At 32.7% G+C, this 22,922-nt stretch overlaps 1 protein-coding gene across 1 annotated transcript in view; it reads right to left on the bottom strand.

Moving 5' to 3' along the window:
* The window catches only part of KLHL1 (kelch like family member 1), a 359,135-nt gene that overhangs the window by 60,033 nt on the left and 276,180 nt on the right, over nt 1–22,922 (bottom strand). The window contains exon 7 of the mRNA XM_037023548.2: nt 5,375–5,599. Within this exon, the coding sequence (XP_036879443.1) occupies nt 5,375–5,599 (225 nt within the window). The remainder of the gene's footprint in view (nt 1–5,374; nt 5,600–22,922) is intronic.

Genomic DNA, 22,922 nt, shown 5'->3' with positions numbered 1-22,922 from the left:
AGAAAATCCTGCTCTTTGTGACAACATGGATGGACATAGAGGGTATTATGCTAAGTGAAATAAGCCAGGTGGAGAAAGACAAGTACGGTATGATTTTACTTATTTGTGGAATCTAAAAACAAAACAAAACAAAATGAACAAAATAGCAATAGACTTGTATACTAAGAAGTGACTGGTGGAAATTGATAGTGGTGATACTGAAAGGGTTGGGGTAAAGTGATGGGAAAGGGGAGGGGGATAAAAGGTTATGAAAATTCTCAATTTTAATATAAGTTGGTCACAGGGATGGTAGTACAGCATGGAGAACATAGACAATGATTCTGTAACATCTTCCTATGTTGGCAGATAGTAGCTGCCCTAAGTGGGGCTAAGGATTTAATAATTTAGGGAACTGTTGACCACTATGTTGTATACTTGAAACCAGTATAAGATTGTATATCAACTACACTTCAGTAAAAGAAAACTTGAGGTGTATCAGAATCACCTGAGATGCTCATAACACGGAAAATACGTGGGGCCCCTTCCCAGACCCACTGAGTCAAATCCCTGTGGGTGGGGCCCAGGCATCTGATGTTCAATCCCAGATGAGGTCTATAAATGGTAGATGGGTTTTTTTAGGTATTTTAATTCTCAGGTTCGTAGATTTATTTAGAGCCTCACAGGATGTTTGGGAATGGCTAAATCATAATGTACAAATTCCAAAACACTATCCTATCTAAATTTACGAATTGGCAATTGGCAACACCTGTGATACGACCTATCATAATCAAACTGATGTCATCTCATTTTTCCTGTTGAAAGATAGTTTTTTAATGATAATAGCTAGCACTCTGTTTTGTGTGTGTTGAGTAGTTTTCATTTGGCATGTGAAAAATGACAGTTCTATTTCCTGTAACCATTATTAACAAAATTTCAAGCAGTTTAAAACAAATTTTTTTTTAATTTAAAAAATAAAAATATGTTGGAAATTGATAGTGGTGATAGCTGCACAACTGCATGAATATACTCAAAAGTACTTGATTCTACACTTTAAAACTTCATTTAATGGAATGTAAATTTACCTTAATTGGACACTAAACAAACAAAAAACAATGAAAATAACCCCTACCATATAATTAACATAAAATATGATGCCTGGCATATAGAAAATCCATAATAAGCAATAGCTATGATTACTCTTTATCAATTTCTCCTAAGATGACTTAATTGCAAAATGTGTATTGTAGTAATGTCTTTTTCAATTTTGTACAATATATAATGTGGTTCAAAAAGTCATGATATATAGAATTATGTGCTTTGAAGACATAAATGACAAAATAAAAACAGTATTTTGAGAGAACTGTGGTCTTAATTAGTTTAATTTTCTAAAAGATTCATTGCTCCCTGACATCAGTGATTTAACATGCATTAATTTTCCTACACTATTTTATACAGCAGAAGGGGCTGACATAATTTCCTGATAACTATGAAACATTTTTGACCACACAATCATCTTTAATAACGAAAGAACTCAAGTGACTTTCTCATAAAATAATGTAAGGATTTTCTCTTTTTTTTTTTGTACAAATCAAGGGGGAAATAGCTATACAGGTCAAAAGTGTTTTGGGCTTTTATTATATGTTTTTAAAATTTTACATCAGATCCTAGCTCCTTGTCATTTTAAGGTATGTTATGGGATTGCATAGTCAGTTTTGCAACCCCTTTGCATATCACAAAGCAGATGTTCATTAACTATGTGGCAAATAAAATGGGATATTGTAATTTCTGAATAAATAGAAAGCTAGCACAAATGGATGTCGGTGTACACCCAAACGCAATCCTAGAGCTTATACCAAAGGGAGAGTCATGGTGTATGTTTGAAAACCTAACATAAAAACTGTAAAAAGACAATTAGAGATGCAGAATTTGTTTGTCATCCTGAGTGAGACAGAAATTAATGGCACTGCCTTAGGGGAAAATCTTGAATTTAAATCTGATCTGTGCTTTTTTCACACTGCTTGGCTGTGTAACAGAAGTACCCAAGCAGAGCTTTCCTTGTTGGTTGGATAACATCAGGATGTCAGCAGAGACCAGTTTGGATGAGGACCTGTTAGCAGAAGCAAACAGACTTGCTGGTTCAGAAGATTTCCTTCCCATCCCAGCTCCTAGCCTTACAGTTAGGGCCTCACAGATAAAAAGTAAAGGCACAAGAATATTTATGCATAAACGAAGGTGAACAGATGTGTCTGTTAGGGCTACATGAATAACAGCAGACAGGGTGGGCAAAGCCAGCCTGCAGGGTATGAGTTCCATGGCCAGGTGTATTTCCCTACTCACTCCTGAATGTTTTAGAAGGACACCAAGATTGGCATATGCCTTAGCCTTCATGCAATCTGCCAAAGTTGTCTGATATCCCTATATGAGTGCACAGTTGTTGGATATTACACACTCTAGTGGTTATAACTACTGTTAAATAGAATTAGTAGAGAAGAAGAAGGAAAATAGGGGGAAAGGAAGAAGAGGAAGAAGAAGAAAATTAGGAAGAGGAAGAAGAGGAAAAATAGAAAGAGGAGCAGCAAAGAAGTAAGATGAGAAAAAAATGATGATTATCAGGAGAAAGAAAGAGTAAGATAAGAGTTAAAAGAGGAGCTGGAGCAAGGGGAGGAAGATGATCACATGTAATGAAAAAGAATTAAAGAGGTAAATAGGGATTTGAAATAGGCATAACAAATAGCTTCATAGAGATAAGACGCAACATAACACAATTGAAAAGAAGAAAGCAATTATAATGAATTACCAAGTAGGGATAGTGAGAATGTAAAAACAATATTAGTTGAAATTAAGACATCAATGCATGGGATAAAAATCATAATGCACAAAGATTAAGAACAATTCAGAGAGCTGGATATTAAAATTATCCGTCAGGAAGACATACAAGAAAACGTAAAATTAATTTTAAAAGATATAATGGATTAAATAAGAAGTATCAACATCTATGTTCTAGAAGTCAGAAGAGAGAAAAAGGTAAATAAAAAACTGATAGATACATTCTATCAAAGAATCTTAGACATAAGATGTTTATTGCATTTGAACATGTAATGCTGCACTTCCCGAGACTCAACTAGTCATAAAAAATGTGACTGGTCGTGAAGGAAGCACTCGGCTGTATCAGAGAACATACATGTGTCTTGTGTTCCTATCAGTCTGGCTTCAACTGATTGGATCTTGCACTGGCATCCAAGTCAAAAGCAGTTTTCTATGTATTGGGCAATGCAAGCAACCTGTGAGACACTTTGAGATGAGAACTGTGCCCATAAATAATACCCTATGCTATGATTCTGCTTACTAACTCAATCAGATTAGATCTTGGAGAGTATTGTAGGTAGAGGATTTTTTTAAATTAAAAAAAACAAAAAAAAAAAGCAGTAATAACTACCAAGAAGCAAAACACACAAGAAGCCAATGCCATGAGATACACAGGAGAGGTGATCCACTTAATAACAGAAGTGAAACAGAACAAAAACCACAAAACCAGGAATCTTAGATATGGAAATAGTAGACTACTAAAGTTGTTATTAGGTCACTAAAACTTGTGGGAAATGTTGCATTGTATTTCAAATGTCTGTGATACTTGACTCACATAATTTTCTATGTAGCTTTAGTTCCGCTTGTGCCATTACATTGAACTCTATAACAAATAAGAAAAACTAAAAAAAAATTCACCAAAAGTAGCATCATGCTCAGCCCTGGTGCTGAACAGGTAAGCCACCTGTGTGATAGGATTTGAGGCAAACTATCACCTCGGAAACTTTAAACACCTGAAATTATACCACTTTAGGTATATTCTTGTAATTTGTAGCTATGTTCTCTTGTCATGCAAATATCCCACATAACTGAGCTTTAGCATACATTAATAGAAAGGAACGATTGAATTATCTGAAACAAAAAAGGAGAAAGACACATTGAATTCCAAAAAGTCCAGTCCAGAGAGCTTATTCTCTATATTTAGCTAACTAGCTAATAAATATGTAGGTAGTTCACTAACTAGCTAATAAAAGCAGTATATAGTGCTTTTACATGGATAAGAAAGCAAAAAATTTTTCAGTGTATTTAAGAAAATAATATAAGAAACCTTTTATGTTCATGAGTATTACCTAGAAAAAATCATTTGCAGTTCATGTTTTCCATTTTATAATCGGATTCCATGTGATTTAAAGAATTTATATGGTTTTATTTAAAATGTAGAATTTTAGAACTTGAAAAGGTTATCAGACATGTATTAGTATTCCTTAATCTTAGTAATGAGCAAACTGAACAAAAGGGGGGGTAAAGTGCAAGATCAAAACGTTTTTTTAGTTCAGAGCTATTTTTTAAATTATATTTTTACTTAGATTGATGACAGAGTAGATAGTGCTAGAGACTTTGAAGTTGAATTATCATTAATATTTGTTTCGGAAATGCTCTGTAGTTCTGCTTGCCTATGAATATCAAAATCAGCAGATTTACAATTAAACCCTGGTATCTCTTCAAAGTGTATATTCTAAACATATGAAAGGCAATTGACTATCTGGAATATTTCAGTTTTTCAAACAAAGTAATTTGTACTGCTCCTTACAAGATACAAAGTACAAATTCAGAAGATATTAGCCTTTGTTAATTTCCTCCTTTTTTAAATATTTGTAGGCTTTACAATCTATAATGTTTCATATTCATTATCATATTCCTTATCATCATTAGATTTTATCTACTTAATAACCTTAAATTGGTGGCAAATCAGGAAGCCAAGGTTCATAGTTTAAGTGCTGCTCCAAATCATGCCAAAATTGAATGGTAGATTCAAGACTCACTCACAGATCTTCTAAATCCAAATATAGTTCTTCTCATTTCCAGGTTACTCCATAGGAGATATCAATTGACTCCTATCATATTGACCTCTGGTTCCAGCTGATGTGTCACTCTTTCTCTAAACCTAAATTACCTTCCCCCATTTCAAGGTGGAATCAATTAAATGCAAAGATATAGACTTGTCTATCCAGTAATGTGGAAGTGAGCCACCTTAATTTAAGTTTTACTCAGTTCACTGTAACTATTTCTTCCTCTGGGTTACATTTCTTGGGCCAATCCATGATAGTTGTGTTCTTTTTTTAAATTTTGCATACTGTTTGAATATCAGATTGTGAGAACTTTGATAACAGCTTGAGGTCTATTCATTTTTAACAACTCTCATAACAGTTTAATGCACATTGGTCAACAGGAAAACATCAAGAACTTAAAATATATGCTTCAAGTAAGTCCACAATTTACCTAAAATTAATGATAATTGATGGCAGTAATACACTTTCACAGTCAATAAAAATGTTTCTAAAAATAATATTAATAACATAAGAGATCTTACCTAGACCATGTCTATGTGTTGACATTGGTGGTAAGACAGTCCATGTCTTGGTTTTGGGATTGTAACATTCAACAGTGTTCAATGTCTTTAAGCCATCTCGACCTCCAATTACAAAGAGTTTGTCATCAATAACAGCCACACCAAACTGCAATCTCCTGCCATTCATCATCCCTGCCTGGATCCACAAATTTGTTCTGAGGTCATATTTCTCTATGGTTGTAGCTCCTGATAAAACATAAAATCAAATAGTCACCATTTACTATTACTCCAACATATAAATTGCTCAAGGCAGTGGACAAATAAGGATGTGAACACACTCTTGTTGCATTCATTATTCTTAAAAACTGGCAGATAAATGAAGGGAGAAATAATTTGACTACTTTGTTTTCTCTTCTTGGCAGAAACTAATAATCAAAATAGACACAAATGTTCAGCTTGTTTGAATTACATAATGGTCTCATGCTAAACTGTCAGTTCATAGAATCATTGTTGAGTAGGACACAATTCTAGCAGTAGATTTTACAACTTCTTATATCACTGTTCACCATAATAAAAGTGTAACATAATTCTAGCCTGAAAAACTTATTAAAGCCCTTTTAAATAAATAAGCTACATATGTTATCTATATAATTCTGGAAGTGAAGTTAATTTAGTGAGCTCTCTACCACGTTGATCTTAAAATTTGACTTACGCTTCAAATAACAAAGGGTTTTAAAAGTCTAAGATTTGTAAACGAATGTCAGCTATGCTTTTTTTGACCTTCTTTTTAAAATGTGCATCTGGGAAAAGCTTAATAAAATTTGAAAACATAAAATGATCTTTTCACCAATCACATTATAATCCCTTATAAAAAGCCTATCTTTCCCCAAAACTTTTTACATATGAACTTGAGAAATGCAATAAATATGACTAGTAAAATAGAAATTGAAAAAATAAATAAGGTGCATTTCTGACATATTTTTAAATGAATTCAGTTAACTATTTCACTTTTAGAACATCTGCCTCAAACAAGTTCACAAATATTTATACAATAAAATATAAACTAACACTGATTTTGCTTCACTGTTTGTTCTTAATGTTAGACTCACAACCATCAATGTTTTATCTTCAATGATTAAATATCCTTACAAAGGGAGTTAACATTTTTCTGTACTTTCACTTATGCACTAAGGGTGTATTTTACTAGTAATGTGATCAAGAGTTGCAAGCTAGGGGAAATGTTCCTCAAAGGACTCATTTACTCTTTAGAATATAACCAGCAATGAACTAAACAAATATAAATTACCTGGCAGGAGGTTTTTTCTAGTTGAAGTAAAAATGATATAATTTATGTCTGATTTTTATTCAAAGGTAACAAAGCAGTAGTGATATAAATACTGAGTTAGATGGATTAAATCTGTTTTTATGTTATTGAAAATAAGAGCTAATTTCCACACAGCTAAATATGGAGTATTACAAAATTATTATTTTTAAAATAATTTTTTAGAATTGTATGCAAAAATACTGTTTTTAGAATTGTACATAAAAGTCATTTGATACTGTTTAGTAACAAGACATTATTTAAACAAATTGCTTCTTTTATGCTTTAGTAAACATATTTTACATTGAATGTTTTATTTAACTATGTACACATAGACATTCCAAGATGAACTAAATTGTTTAATTTCAGGGTCATCGGAATTCTCAAAGCTTGATAGCATTGTGATTCCATTAATGTCTTACTAAAGATCATTACATGCAAATACCTCTTGCTTATGACTCTTAACAAATGATGGCAGAAGAAATCTAGTCCAAATCCTAATTAAACTAATTTCATGAGACCCATCTTTGATGGTGTGGTAGACAAGGAAGTAAATATTTGAACAACTACACTTTCCTTAATCTCCAAAACCTTGGTCAAAACCTTTGCAGAGAATTTGAGGTCCACTCATCCTTCTAAGAGGAAATAGTTGGGAATGTGTGAAATTAATGTTTTCTGAGCAACCAAACATGTTATTCAAAGGGCAACCGTAAGGATTTGATTTGAGTAGTTTCAAAGTCTCATCCAAAATAGCTACATGTATCTTAAATCTTAACACATTACAGGATTTTTCACTTTTACATCAATCTTCAAAGGTGACTTAAACATTTTATCCTAAAGTTGGTACTTCAGAAATAGGAGTGCATTGTTGTATTCATTTTTGGAATTAGAAGCTGTGTTAATTTCCTGTGGCTGTTGTGAAGAATTATCTCAAATTTAGTGGATTAAAAAACACAAATCTGTTATTTTACAGTTTTGGAGGTCCAAAGTTTGAAATAGGTCTTACTGTGCCAGAGTCAAGGTATTGGTAGAGCTTTCTTTCAGGGGGTTTTAAGGTATATGTGGTTTTCTTGTCTTTCCTTCTTGTACAGGCCACCCACACTCTTGACCTTTTCTTCCATTTTGAAAGGCAGAACACTGCATCTTGCTGCCATGATTCTTGGGACTACATTGGGCTCACCCAGATTTAATCTGAGTTAATGTAGAATAATCTGATTTAATGTAGAATAATCTGTTTATATTTAGCTAATTATAAACCTTAATTCCCTTCACAACCTTAACATTTCCCCACCTTGCTATGTAAGCTAACAAACATAGATTCTTGGGATTAGGATGTAGACATCTTCGGAGGGCCATTCTCCATATCCCAGAAGCCAAGGCCTATTTTGAATCCACTCTTCAAATTTTGCTTAGCTACAAAAGTTTAGTAATATAAAACATATAAGGGTCTCTTGATTTGTAGATTTATCTGTAGTAGCCAATGTGATTAAAAAATTTTATTATTCAGTCAACATGTAATATAGTTTATTTACTTTTTAATAACAAAGTTAAGAATATGCTTCCTATTTTTCTAATGAAAGTTATTAATATAATGTTCTTTAAGAACTTCACTAGCTATATAAACTCCTTGATTCTATTATTATTATTTTTTAATTTACCAATTTGTTTGTGAGTCCTGTTATTTTCCTTTGCTTCTAATAGCATATGTATCCCCTTAGTGATTTCCTGAGTCAGAAGAAGGATAAAGCTATCCTCTCTGAAATGTTACCTTGCTTTGTTCCCTAAAGTAAGGGCAATATTTGCCATTGCATAAATTAAAAACAGAAAGTGAATAAAAGGACACTTACATGTGTAAAAGAGATTTAAATGTGTTAGTACATTTAATTTTATAAGGATTTTATGAGATAGATATAATTATTATGCCAATTTTACATAAAAGAAGTTAAATCAAGGAATGCCTTAATAATTTCTCAGTGTCTCTCAAATAATAGCTGGTGGATCCACAGCATTAACATCGCTTGGATAAACACTTATCTTTACCACCTCATCCTGGTTGAGTTAATTGAAATTGATATATGTGTGTAAGAATCTTATAAACTTCCTGAGACTAAATGACCTATATCCTAGAACCTGTGAATATGCTGAGACATCACTCCATTGATTGTTACACTGTCTGCCACAGCTGAACTTAATATAGGGAGATGATCTGGGTGGCCCTAGTCACATGACCCTCGAAAATGACGAGATTTCTCCAGCTGGTGGTAGGGAGAGAAGTCAGGGTGTTATGAGGCAAGAGTGAGCAAGACTGGCTTACTGGTTTGAAGATGGAAGGGGCCATAGGAGAAGGAACACTGGTGGCTTCTAAGACCCCAGAGTGTTCCTAACCTAACAGCCAGCAAGGAAACAATCCCTCTTTTACAACCACAGGAAACGAATTCTCTCAACAATCTGAGTGATCTCAGAAGATGGCCTCTAGCTCCACATGATGACACAGACTAGCCATTACCTTGATTTCAGCCTTTTGAGATCTTAGCAGAGAATCCAGGCATGTCATTGTGGATAAAATGAGAGTTCCTGTGGCCAGGATTCTCACATGGCCCTGGCTGACTAGCTCACTGCACATCTGTGGGCACTACATGGCTGTTGACTATATAAAGAGCTCTGCCACTTGCTCTGTGCACAACACGGTGGCAGGGCTGCAAGGCTGCAGGAGAGCAGAACAGAGGCTGGTGTGGTGGCAGTGCTGAGGACAGAGGCCCAGAGGATGGCTGTGTGGGATGACTGTGCCGAGAGGCCCAGAGGACGGCTATGCAGGATGGCTATGCAGAGAGGCCCAGAGGACAGCTGTGTGGACAGAGGGGCCCAGAGGCAGTGACCGGCTTGCTACATGCAGACTCGCTCTGAGTGAATGGGATTCTAGTGACTGACTTGCCACCTGGAAATAAAGTTGGGTATAACCTTTTCACCCCAAGAACATTTTGCTGTCAATTTCTTTGGTCACATTGAATCCATAACAAACTTGCGCGGGTCTGAAACCCATTGGCAAGACAGCCATCCTAGGCTCCTGACCTACAGAACTATTATCTAGAAGATGACAGTTGTTGGTTTGTTACTGCAGCAGTGCAGTATAGTTTAATATGCATTTTAAATATTTTTATAGTATTCATTTTCCAAGTTCAATAACATAACTAGAATGTATTACATAAAATACATATATAAAAGTATTTTCCTTGTGACAAAACACAAAGCAGACTCCTTTCTCAAAATAATAAGACTGATAAAAGTGCTCAAGATGTTATCAAAGTGTGGTTCTGTCTCTTTGGAGTTGTTCATTCATATAATCAAATATGATTATTTTGGGAGGAATGACAGAAAGTAATACTAGTACATTCTATTTTGGCATTACAGATGGCAAGACATTCAATATCTATAATTCAAATATTTAATAGTCTTATGTATCCTGAATATGGCAATAGTATAAAATGATAAAAATTTTTGGAACTCAGAAAATAGATGCCACAAAAAGCTCCTATAAAGAAAATAAAACTCTTTTATTCATCTCAACAGAAAGGCTCTCAGGTCTTCTCACAAAGCCTTTTTAGTACAGTTTTAATGTAATGTTAATATGCTCAGTTACTTGACTTCTGAGACATTTTATAAACCTACAAATTAGAATGATGGGGGAGTTGAAAGCAAAAATATCTGACAGCGAACTGAAAAAAAAATATTGTTTGAATTCAGTAGAACAATAATTTACAGCTACTAAATGAAAAAACAAATATGTTGTATAATGCCAAAAGAGGATGCTGGCCTGACAGTGATGGTTATCTTGATGCCAACAAACCATTAGGAAAAGGTTAAATTATGTTAGAGGTATTTTCTTTTAAAAAGCAGTAAATATAGAGAAACATTTTGGAAAAATTTAAAAGCAAAGATGTTTTTCATGACCCTTAAAGTACTAGACCTCAACTTTTAAAGAGAATATCATTATAAAGAACAACTAATTTCTTGAATTTTTTCATACAGTAAGTTTTTCATTGACTTCCATGTATCTATGAAGTTACAAAAAATATAACTTTGGGATAACATTCTTACACTTATATAAAAGGTATCACAGGGAAATTTTTTTAAAGCACAAATAGAAGTCGTTATTTTTAGGTAATTTGTTATATTTTATAAGGACAACATTGTAAATGCTTCATAATCATCAAAATAATTTCATATGTGCCAAATAAACAACCAACAAAATTCTACATCTCTCCTGGATATAAAAATAAAAAATTTGTGAAATGTCAATAGACTTATATTTAGCTATATATAGAGAGATAAATGTAAAATATCATTAACTTTTAATAGCGGATTTTGAAATACATATGTAAATCCCAACAATCCAGCATTATGTTTTGTTTAAACCTATTTCACTCAAATAAGGAAATACAAAAGGATGCCAACCTAAGGGAAACAACGGTATGGAACATAATTTTAAGTATTTTTATTTTAGTAATATTAACAGTTACTAGTAATTAGATAGCTTACCTTAACTGAAAAATATTACATTTAAAATCTTAGGAAAAAATAAAAGATTTCTAGAAGTTGGCAAATCAGATAAATAAAATACAAAAATCAATACGATTTCTTTACAAAAATTAACATCACCTGACCTTACAAAGACCAGAAGAACCTATTTAAAAATAATAACACTTAAAGTAAATTAACTGAAATTAAAATCAGCAAATTAGGTGACAATTCTAAGATAAGGGAAAAAATTATAACTCTATTGAAAGATCTTAATTTAAGTGAATGGAAAGGATTATACTAAGTTTGAATGAGGTGACTTATTGCAGAAATGGTAATTATTATACAATCACAATTAAAATAATAATGGTGTTTGTACAAGGTATTTATTAAATTATACTTGCATGTCTCTGGAAATTCAAATGCAAAATATTAGGAAATACATTTTTAAAACCATTCTTTAATGCTGAGTCGTAAGGAAAATATGGCTTATCAGATATTAAAAAGTATTTTATAGCTATAGTTTTTTTTAAAGAACTGTTTTATGATGAAGGAAAACAGCTATATTCATGAATCTGAAAAGAAATCTAGAAATATCCCAGTTTGTATGAGTATTTGAGTATTAGTACAATAAAAGTGACTGTCCCAATCAATGGAAAAACATTTTACTATTCAAAAAGTAGTGCTGCGATAGCTAGTTGTCCTTCGGTGACAAATAAATACACTTGGATCTTGCCTTACTCTGTATACCAGAATTCACTTTAGATGAACCAATGACGAAAACATAGCACACAAAGCTCACTAAGTGTTTGGTTCTGTTCTCAGGGCTCCACATACATTAATAGAGACAGGGAGATCTTAAGTAAAATGCCCTAGGTCACACTCTACTAAAACCTTAATCATCCTAGAAGATGAAAAAATAGGTCATTAATTTTTACTTCTAGGTAGGGCCTAAGATCAAAGGTTCACAAAAGAAAGCCAAAAGACCTGGACATTATAAAGTAAATATTAATACAAATATGTATGTACACACACACATATGCACATATGATCACCAACCATTGAAATATAAAATAGTTACATAAAAAATACACAGTAAAGAAACAAAAACAAAAGACTGAGAACATTAACAAAAAATAATTTTTTATAAGGGTGAATTTTCTTGATATATTAAAAGCTATTACTCATCAAGAAGTAAATTAGAAACATTAAAATAGGAATACGCTAATGACATTAGCAGGGGATTGGTAAAGTGATATGAATAACATGTAAACATGGGAAAATTTACTTAAGCTCTCCTAATAATTAAATAATCTTATTAGATTTCCAATAGACTTAGAAAATGTATAATTTTGATGTTGGCACCAAACCAGCTAGTTCATTAAATCAATGCAAATATTTGGGAGGTATGGAGCATGTGTGTATGTGTGCACATAGTAAAATACATAGTAAATTTAGGAAATGGGAGGAATTGAGTTTTTTATTTGTACCTTCTTATTTTAAATATTTTACTGTAAATATGTCTTAGTTCTATTATTAAATTACTGATTCATTATTTTTAAAATAATGCAACTTTTGGTGTTGCTAATCATGCCATGGGAAAGAGACTTTTAAAAAAGGGGAGCCAAAGCTTGTAGTTAGTGTTTCTATCATTATTACTTAGATATCTTTTTTATAGCAAATAATATATAATATTAAGTAGAATTTGTCTAGCCTTTGTTGAAAATGTGGACACCAGTGAATGAAAGGAAAAATGGCTCTTGTGACAATTGGGTTCTAGTTTCAGTGTTACTGACTGTGTAACAGAATATAAGTCATTGAAATCTCTTTTTATAAGTGTAGTAGAATAACAGAGGCCTCATTGATCTCCACCTAAACTATGAACTCTTGCAGAATATCCACCCTTACAAAGATATATTAACTGAAGGCTCAACATGATCTACAGATGTTTACTCATTTCAAAGTAAAGGCTTGTATCAGCACCATATTAGGTGAAAGTGTAGTGACTGATACTTATCTTTAAAGCTTTTACTTCTCATTCTCTGTGAGTCTATCATAGAAGTAATTTAAAGTAGCCCTGAGTAGTCTCTTATTCTTTGCCAAAGATGAGCCACATGTTGGAGGCTTAAGATCTTGGGTATATGGAACACATGCGTAAACACACACAGATTTACTCCCCTGTGGGCCAAAAGGACATGTACTATTTTACTGTATGTTCACAGGAAGACTGATCAACAAGAAAATACCTTGTACACAATTTATAATTATGGTGGGCATTTTATCATAACACACTAATATATTATTCATTGAAAGACCTACAGAATGTAGTGATGTGGCCTGAATCTCATGACTATTAAAAGATAAAATGAAGTTGAAGTTTTTATTGCAATAAATTTTGAAGAATTTGACTTATAATTCTAACCCTGATTCATCCTCAGAAGAGACGTCAGCCATGGTTACAGCCAAGATAATTAACTAAGCTTGTGACGATGAGGGTATGAAAGGAAACATCACTGGCAGGTGGTTCACTTTTCACCTGAGAAATCCTTTTAGTTTCTGTAAAGAAAGTTTAAGGCTTCCAGGAGCTGAAAGTACCTTATCTGCAGACTCACTGTTTATATCGTTCCGATATAAACAACCAGAATAAAACTGAACACATGAGCATCTTTCCTGATTCTAACGATTGTTAAAGAAGCAGATATTTTCACTTAGCTCTTCTTCTGAGACCTTTTGGGAAAGTATGGTTCTCCTCTAAAATATCTATTAACAGCCCAGAAAGTAGATGTCTATTCTGGAAGACAAGTTCTTGTGTCTGAAAAACAAACTGGGTTTAGGCCGACATGAATATTATTCATGGTTTTGAGTTGTTTCTATAGTTTGGTGCAAGGTGATGACCTTGAACTGGTAATCTCCGATGATATACTTCAAATTCAAAGAAAATGTACTGAAGTGGAACTGAAGTGACTGAATATAGTTACTGAGGCAGACATCAAGCAGGGCAGTACTGAAAAGGGCAAAGATGAAAGAATAAGCTTTCTTTTATAGTATTGCTTCTTATCAGAAAAAAAGCTATACAGTATTTTAAAGTTATTTCCCCCACTTAATTGCAAACGATCAGGTTTCTCTGACACAGAATTCTAAGTGAATCATTTTCTTAAAGACTTCTGATGATTACTATTGACTTAAATGCTTTAAAAAGTATGCAGTTATAGAATTGCAGTATGAAAAGCTGTTCTTTAAAAGTTCTTGGTAGTGCAGTGTGTCCAGTTCAAGCTAAGGAAGTAAAAATCAGGTCAAGATTGTTAATTCCACCTATCAATTTCATTTTCCATTTTTGCCTTCCAATACTAATAATCATGCAAAGAGTAATGAGACAAATTCAGGATAAAATGGTCTGGTCAAGTCCTTTGAATAGAAAGAGCAGGATATCAGGAATACATCCCTAAAGTTAGATGATTTAAAAATTTTAAATATATGAGAATCCTAGGCAACATTGTATATTAAAATGTAAAATATGCTCTGTAATAAAATGAATCAGTAAAAATCTAAAGGAAATCAAGTTTTTATTCACAGTTTAGAATTAATGCTTTTCTCCCCTTTATGTTTTTTTCAAGAATTTTATTATTAGCTATATTAAGAAAATTTGCTTTGAGTTCATACGAAAGTTGTAGGGCTGTCTGATCAGACTCCTGGCTGTTAATGAAAATCAATAATTGACCTGAGGCTGCAAAGAAGCTGTTGCAACAAGGAGGCAATGAAAATATGTAGAATAAACGATGGTCTGTTCTCTAACCAGTCATCTAAGGGAAGAGTTACTATTACTGTGGTTTCGATATGCCATCAGCGTACTTGGTTTAACTTTACCTAGGCACCATTTACTGTTCACAGTGATCAGGCATAAAATGATAAACACACCAATTAATAATGTAATTTTTAAATGATTTTCTCTTACTTATGTACAATAAGTAAAAAAATGAGTGGAGTTCCATAAAACTTGATGGATATCAAAATATGAATTTCAAAAAAATACAAATATTCTCTAAATGCATCATGAAATATTCTTTATTTGATTTTTTCAACCTTGTAATATAAAAACCAAAGCCACACACTGGATATGGTCTGTTGGCCATAGCTTGCCAACCCTTGCTATTAAAATATGAATAAATATAAATATCTTGAGAAAATAGCCCTTAACAAATGTTTACTGGTTATAACAAATCAAGGAAGTCTTCATTTTAAGAAACTGATTAAATTTCCAGATGGCAATTTGTATATCAGACTTATTAATGTCTTCCCCAACCAACGTTCATGAAAGAGCAACACGGACCCCTATCCTATACCCCCACCCCCTTTATATCTCCATGACTAGTCATCATATAAACTATTTCATACTAGTACATTTGTTTATAGTCTTCCGACATAACTTAAGCTACAACAGGCCAGAAATTTTTGCTGTTAGTTTACTAGCACTAAAAACAGTGACTAGAAGTTAGTAGATAATGTATTTTGTGGCAGAATTGGATAATCCATTGTGAGCTGATCATCTGAGAACCCAAGAAATGCTGAGGAACTGGTAGTAGGAGGGATACAAATACAATACAATTTCATAATTAATATTTTCCAGTTTGGCAGGCAGCATTGAAAAAAACAACAAAATCTATTTTTTCTAATTTGGGAGAAGAAGCAATATTAGCAGAAGTATCAGGAAGTCACATTTTCTATTCAACATGTGGGCACCTAAGAAAATTATTTTAATTGAATAGAATTATAATTATTCAGAATGCCAAATATATGAAATCCATTATTCATGCTCATGCTTTAGAGGTAGACATGGTCAATTGTCCCCCATGGAAATTCCTGTAAATAAGCGATTTAAAAGGAAATTGTAATTATGTAGAACAAAAATGACTGCAACTAGAACTTTATGGCAATAGACAAAGTTTAAGAGCATGATAACATGTGAAAATCATTTATTTCTATAATTGCTATAAAATATATTTATTATTATAATAAAGAATAATCACTCTAACATTTTTATCCAATTAAATTGATACTTTCTAAAATTTTGACGCATAAAAAATTTAGAAAAAAATTGCTGATATAGAGAGTTAAAAGCAAAAAGCATAACTATATATTTTTATAAGTAAACTCATTATTCATAAACTTCCTTTCAAAAGGAACTTTGTCTAGAAGGCATATTACTAAGACCTTTCTCCTTAGTTGTTTTTTTCTGTGAACCATAAAAGCCTTAACCCCAATGACCAGAGGCTTGTGTGAACAAAAATTGCCAGCAATGAATAATACATAACATTTCAAATATTATTTCTGCCATCATTCACTTACTCAGTATTCAGTTCAGTTTTTTTTACATGTACCTTTGTCTTGATATTTTTCACAGTGTCTCAGAGTTATGTAACATTATTATTCCCATGATATATATGTATATATCATATATATTTATGAGGAATGCCATCATTTGGAATACTTAATAATCTTGCTAAAGATTGCAATGCTCACCTCTTTAATGATCAGTTAATGAATAAATTTCATACATCAAAAGGTATTTGGGATTGCTAGTAAAGAATTAGGTCTTAAAGTCCCAATTCTTACCAAAAGTCCTAAAATAATTAAAATCATTTATAAAATCCCTTACATTTCTACTAAATATACATCAATATGGAGTTAGATAAATATATACCTATATGTATAGTTATATTTTCAAAAGGTTAAATCTAGTATGGAAACTACTTTTGGTTTGGCATTTTTTTACTGTTGGGTACACAATAGAATACTTAACCTTCTTTTATATAATTTGCTTTCATATGAAGAAGAAAGTAATTAAGTATACAGCTATACTCCCCTCACGACACAGATACTTTCTGCGGCATCAGCATTTTCACTTCTCCTATCTTTTGCTTACTCCAAAGAAACTGAGGTTGGCCTCATCCTCATCACTGAAATTATTATTTCCCTCTCTCAGCAGGTAGGGTCAGATTCTCTTAATAGTATGCATAGAAAATATGACTCCAGTGTAATAGAGTAAATTAAATGTGCTATCTCCTTTGGTATTTATTCATGAATTTTGCTCTCACTATTAAACCATCTCTCAGTAGGTATATCGTTATGTGTATAGATCATTATGTACAAGTGTACATTTGTATTACTGAGGCATATTAGTTCTGCATGATTTTTAAAGAATCCTTTAAAAGAAGACTCCCTGAGTGTGAAACAGAACTAACATAAAATTCTTCTAAAGCTTTGACATTTAATAAAAATAATCCTATAATTATGGTATGTCGAGTATTTCATATGCATAAAAAATGCCAGAAAGCCCAGTTGTCATACAGTGTGTGAAATGTTCTCAGTAGAACAAAAACTGTGAGAAAGCAAATAGGCTTAGTAATGCTTAGCCACGGTGGAAACAGCACTTTTTTGTGATTTATTTAGTCACATACTTGTACAGTTTTCAAAAAGTAAGGACATATTTTCTGTAATATTTTCCATCCATGCTTTTTTGCAAATCATGTGTCTTATAACATCAGCTTATATATCTCTTAAACACAAATGTGCAGTGGCTATAAAAAATGCTTGTACTGCTCCTAGCAGCTTTATTTTTAATAGCTAACACTAGAGATATCACAGGTGTCCATCAACAGAAAATTTGATAAACAAATTATTATTAAACATTTAAAAGTCTGAACTACTGATATATACATACAGCATGGATAAATCACCAAAATATGCTGATTAACAGAAGCCTTAGGTAAAAGAGAATGACATTTGCGATTACATTCATATGAAGTTCAGGAATAAGCCTAACGAATTTAAGTTGAAAAAATTTAGAAGAGTAGTTGTTTTTGGAGATGTGGAAGCTAGGAACTAGGAAGAGATATGAGGGAAATTTCTAGGGTAATGGTAATATTCTCTATCTTGTTAGGTGTTTGAATTACATAGTGTTTGTGTTTGTCAAAACTCATTTAAAGGTACACTTAAGATTTGTGCATTTCACTGTATATTAATTTTGCCTAAAAACTCTAAAAATATACTGAAATCTAGTTAATAGTAAGTGTTTAGGATGAAATGTATGCATGTCTACAATTTAAAGGACATGAACAAAATTTCATGTATGAGTAGAGGAATGATGGATAAATATCTGATAAAGCAAATGTAGCATAATATTAACTATAACATCTAGCTAAGTGAATGGATGTTTACCATATGATTCTTTTAAGTTTTTTATCTGTTCAAAAGTTTTATAATATTTTGGTAAAATAAAAATAATTAGAAACAGATGTCTTCAGTATGACTGGATTGGTGTAACAATAGTGGTAAGCACAAAATGCTCAGCTATTGTATGAGAGGAATGGGTGAGACTAACAAGAAAGCAAGGGTGGAAGGTATTGAATTAGGGTCTGACTAGCAGAGAAAAGGTGATCAAGTGAGAAAGAGACTAAAACATAAGACAATGCATGTGTACAGGCATTGTCTTATTCTTGTCTAATTCTTGTGAAACTTCAGATCTGCGGAAATGAGTGGCGAAATATTTTTGATGGAAAGTATATAGGAAAAACTTGGTTAAATTTGGAATGGTAGATGGCGAAGGATAGATGTTAAGCTGGTAAGAAATATTAGGCTCTACCTGGGTGACAGAAAACTAATGAAGGTTTTTTATTTTATTGAATTTTATTATTTTAATTTTTGTATTTTCATAATCATACTGAAAGTTACGATAAATTGATTTGGCAGTAGTGAGATAGATGGTTGGAATGAAGAGAGACTGGAGGTACAGAAATCATTATCTAGCTTATTTATGTGTTGTAAGAAAAAATAAGCCCATCTGAGAAATACACACATTATTCCAGGCCTGCAGGGATAAGGTGATAGCTTCAGCTAAAGTATTGGAAATGCTGATGTAAATCAGACAGCCCCTGATAACTCATTAGCTATGGAGAGCAGAGCAATTCTGAGGACAGAACTTTGAAGCCAAGTTAGATGGAAATAATGCTGATAGAGTATATTCTAGACAGGATATTAATGACTTTTTATAGGAGGAAATAATGACCTTGTTGAGTTATAGAGCTTTTATTTAATCATTATACCATGTATATCACACTTTGTCACAGAAAAATAGAATTTTTACATTTCAGATCTACAAGTTGCTTTTTTCACATACATAATTTGTCTTTTGAGGAACAAAATTAAATAAAATAATTAATTTAAAGCTAAATAAAAATTGTAGAAAAAAATATTTTGAACACTTATAAAAAGACATTTATTTTAAAAAGAATAAGCTGAATGCAGACTTTATAAATATGTGTTCATATACACAGATTTTTTGGAGATTAAGTATATACTTTTTAGTATATAAAATACTAATTTAAGAGTATTCATACCTATATTTAGAATAAGAGTTTAAATATAGTCTGAATTTTAATGCAATGTCTATTATATTACATTTTAAGATATGTTATTAAAAGGCAACACATTAGATTTTAAGATATGTTATTAAAAAGTAAAACTCATGAGAAATTGATGAAATAGAATATTTTAAATTAGGAAAAAATGGTTAAATATTTATAATATTGTGTACATAAAAATTAATTTATAAAACATGACAGAAATAAATATAAAAGAGCATATTTAATTTTTTTCAGATACCTACTTTCTTACATTCCTAATGTATCTCTAAAAACAGAAAATAAGGTTATTTACCTGGTCTGGGATTTTTTTATTCACTCCACTACATTAGAAAGTTTGTTCTAAACTTCAGTAAAAGAAAAACCACATATTAAGAATTAAAATTATATCAGGCTTCTATATTGGTGTCTTAAAATAACTTTTAGCTCAGCTCATCTTTAATAGGTTAAATGTGGGCAAAAGGGTAGGAGAAATAACACAAATTTTGGAATCACATAGACCCCTAGATTTAAACCCCACCTTAACTACTTAATAAATGGTAGACATTAAGAATGTTTCTTAACCTCTGTCAAAATCAAAATGATCAAGAACATATTCTCAACATAAATTTGTTATACAAAGTAAATGAAATTTTGTGTATGGTAGTGCTTAGATGTTGATATTTAAAATATATGCCATTGATAAAATAATTTTATCATTCCCAAATGATCAGTTATTAAGGACAAATATAGATTCATAATCATTTTTTTTCTGCTTAGAGTGTTCTATTAGGAAAATTATTTAGGTAACTGCAGTCTTCTATTTACAGTTTGCCTTTCAAATCTTCAAAACTTTATAAAGAAGAATTTCATATAAATAAAAATTTTATATCAATAAATAGGATGTTATACTGTAAAGCTGATGCTTCTTATTTATTTAGGTATATGAGATTTGTTGATTTTGGACATCTACTAGGAACAGTTAAAAAGGTTACAATTCAAATATAGCAGATATTTACTGAGAGCCTATTAAAAGTAACTAATGCTTCTGAAAGTAGAAATATAAGGATCCTGTCTCCAAATTGCTTATAAATTAGAAAAGGGAATTAATATATTATATTAAAACAAACACTCATGAAATTATACTGTTGTTCTGAGTATTTGCTAATGAGCCTTCAGATGCAAGATGTATTAATTTCTATTTGTGCTTGGGCATGAGTTTGACTTACATTTACTATCAGAAGAATGTGTGGGATTTGATCAAATTGTTAGGGAGTTGTCATCTACCTTATAAATAGGGCTGTTCTAAATTACTACATGCTATAATTTAATTATTATAGAATTATTATATTGGTTTTAGAGATGTGGAAGTTGTACCTTAATATAGTATCAAAATTGCAAATACTCAAAAACTATTTAACCATAAAAATATCAGTGGCCCATATTAGAAATATATAAAAAAGTGGGAGAAGGTTGCTAACAGTTTAATTCTAAACAAAATGTATACGACATAAAGCACATAAAATAATCAATGGAGAAAAATTCTGAATGTAAAAGAAAAAGGAGGCTCCTGTTTGTTGGAGAACAGAAGACAAGCTGAAGTGTCCTCCAATTGTAACACCGTACACCTGGGCAGATGATAACAGCACTATTGTTTGCATATGGTGGATTTAGATGAAAATGAGAAAAACTGCAAAGTCGCAACCAAAGAGCTGAAAGAACTGTGAGGAAAAACCTGGGAGAGAGTCAACTTGAATAAACAAGCCAGCATTTCCTTGGGGTGGATGTCTACACCTGTGATGGGATCTGGAGCACGGGTGCTGGGCCTAACTTAAGTTGGGGGAATGAAGCTGACTTTGCATCAAGTCTGAAGCACTGAAGAGGGCTGACAGGGCAGTGTGTTGGTGGTGCCCCTGTTCTTGGTTGAAGATGACCCAACCTTGCTAGAGGAAAGTATCCCCAATTTAGGTCTCCAAAAGCTCCACAGAGTAAATGAAATTAACTGTGACTTCAAAATAACATTACCCAAAACTCAAGGAGTAAATTAACGTGAATAATACTTGTGACAGAAACAACAAACAAGGGACTTTGGACAATCAAGCTTTTAGACATTGAAATTTTTAACTACATGATGTAAAATAAATGTTCCCTATTTAAAAGAAATAGGTGAAATTAAAAATGAGCAAGTAAGAGGAGAACATGAATAATTATATGAATGTCAAAAAAAATCCTTAAAAAGAGAAGTTTCAGAAATGGACAATGTTGAAATGGACAGATGCCTTTACTTTTAACTATGATGGATTAGCCTCTCACATAAACTATCACAAGAGTAATAACTATAAAGTAACAATTTAAAATAAAAAGAAATTATCTGTTTAAAGACATTAGAGTTTTAAAAGGGCAGCTAAAACTTAAAAAGAGAAAGACCCATAGAAGGGATGTGAATTGAGATGAGCTAACAGTCCTTGTCATTGTGCCTCTAAGTAATGCTGATGCACAAGCAGCTGTAGGCTGAGAGCGGGCCGTGTGAAGGACTCATTGGCTGAGGCTTCTTGGCAGTCTCAAGGTGCTGGCAAGACACTAAATGGAGTTTAGGGCAACCAAGTCAGTCAGGACTTCAGACTCAAAAAGAGAAGGCAGGGGCGGAGCCAGGAACTCTCCTACCAAAACCATAGAATTATGAAAATATAACAAACACAACTTCCTAAAATAGAGACCAGAGGACACAGGACAACATCCAGACCACATCCACACCTGCGAGAACCCAGCGTCTCACAAAGGGGGTAAGATACAAGCCCCGACCCGGTGGGACCCGAGCGCCCCTCCCTCCAGCTCCTGGCGGGTGGAAAGAAACCAGAGCAGTTTTTTTCCTTTTTTTTGGTGAGTGCTTTTTGGAAGCCTTAAAGGGACAGGGACCCCAATACCAGGGAAACAGGGCAGTAAGGCCAGTGAGCGGGTGCCTGAGACCAGCGCCTGAGGACAAAGAAAATTGCGTATTTTCCCCTTTTTTTTTGGCTAGTGCTTTTTGGAAGCCTTAAAGGGACAGGAATCCCAAAACTAGGGAAAAAGGGCAGCAAGACCAGTGAGCAGGTGCCTGAGACTGGCGACTGAGGACAAAGAATATTGAGTGTTATTCCCTTTTTTTTTGGTGAGTGCTTTTTCGAAGCCTTAAAGGGACAGGGATCCCAATACCAGGGAAACAGGGCAGCAAGACCGGTGAGCGGGTGCCTGAGACCAGTGCCTGAGGACAAAGAAAATCGCACGTTTTTCCATTTTTTTGGCGAGTGCTTTTTGGAAACCTTAAAGGTACAGGGACCACAATACTAGGGAAACAAGG

The sequence above is a fragment of the Manis javanica genome, chromosome 9 (assembly GCF_040802235.1).
Source record: "Manis javanica isolate MJ-LG chromosome 9, MJ_LKY, whole genome shotgun sequence".
Lineage (NCBI taxonomy): Eukaryota > Metazoa > Chordata > Mammalia > Pholidota > Manidae > Manis > Manis javanica.
Note: the sequence above shows the minus strand (reverse complement) of the source record. Positions and strands in the feature narration are given on the sequence as shown.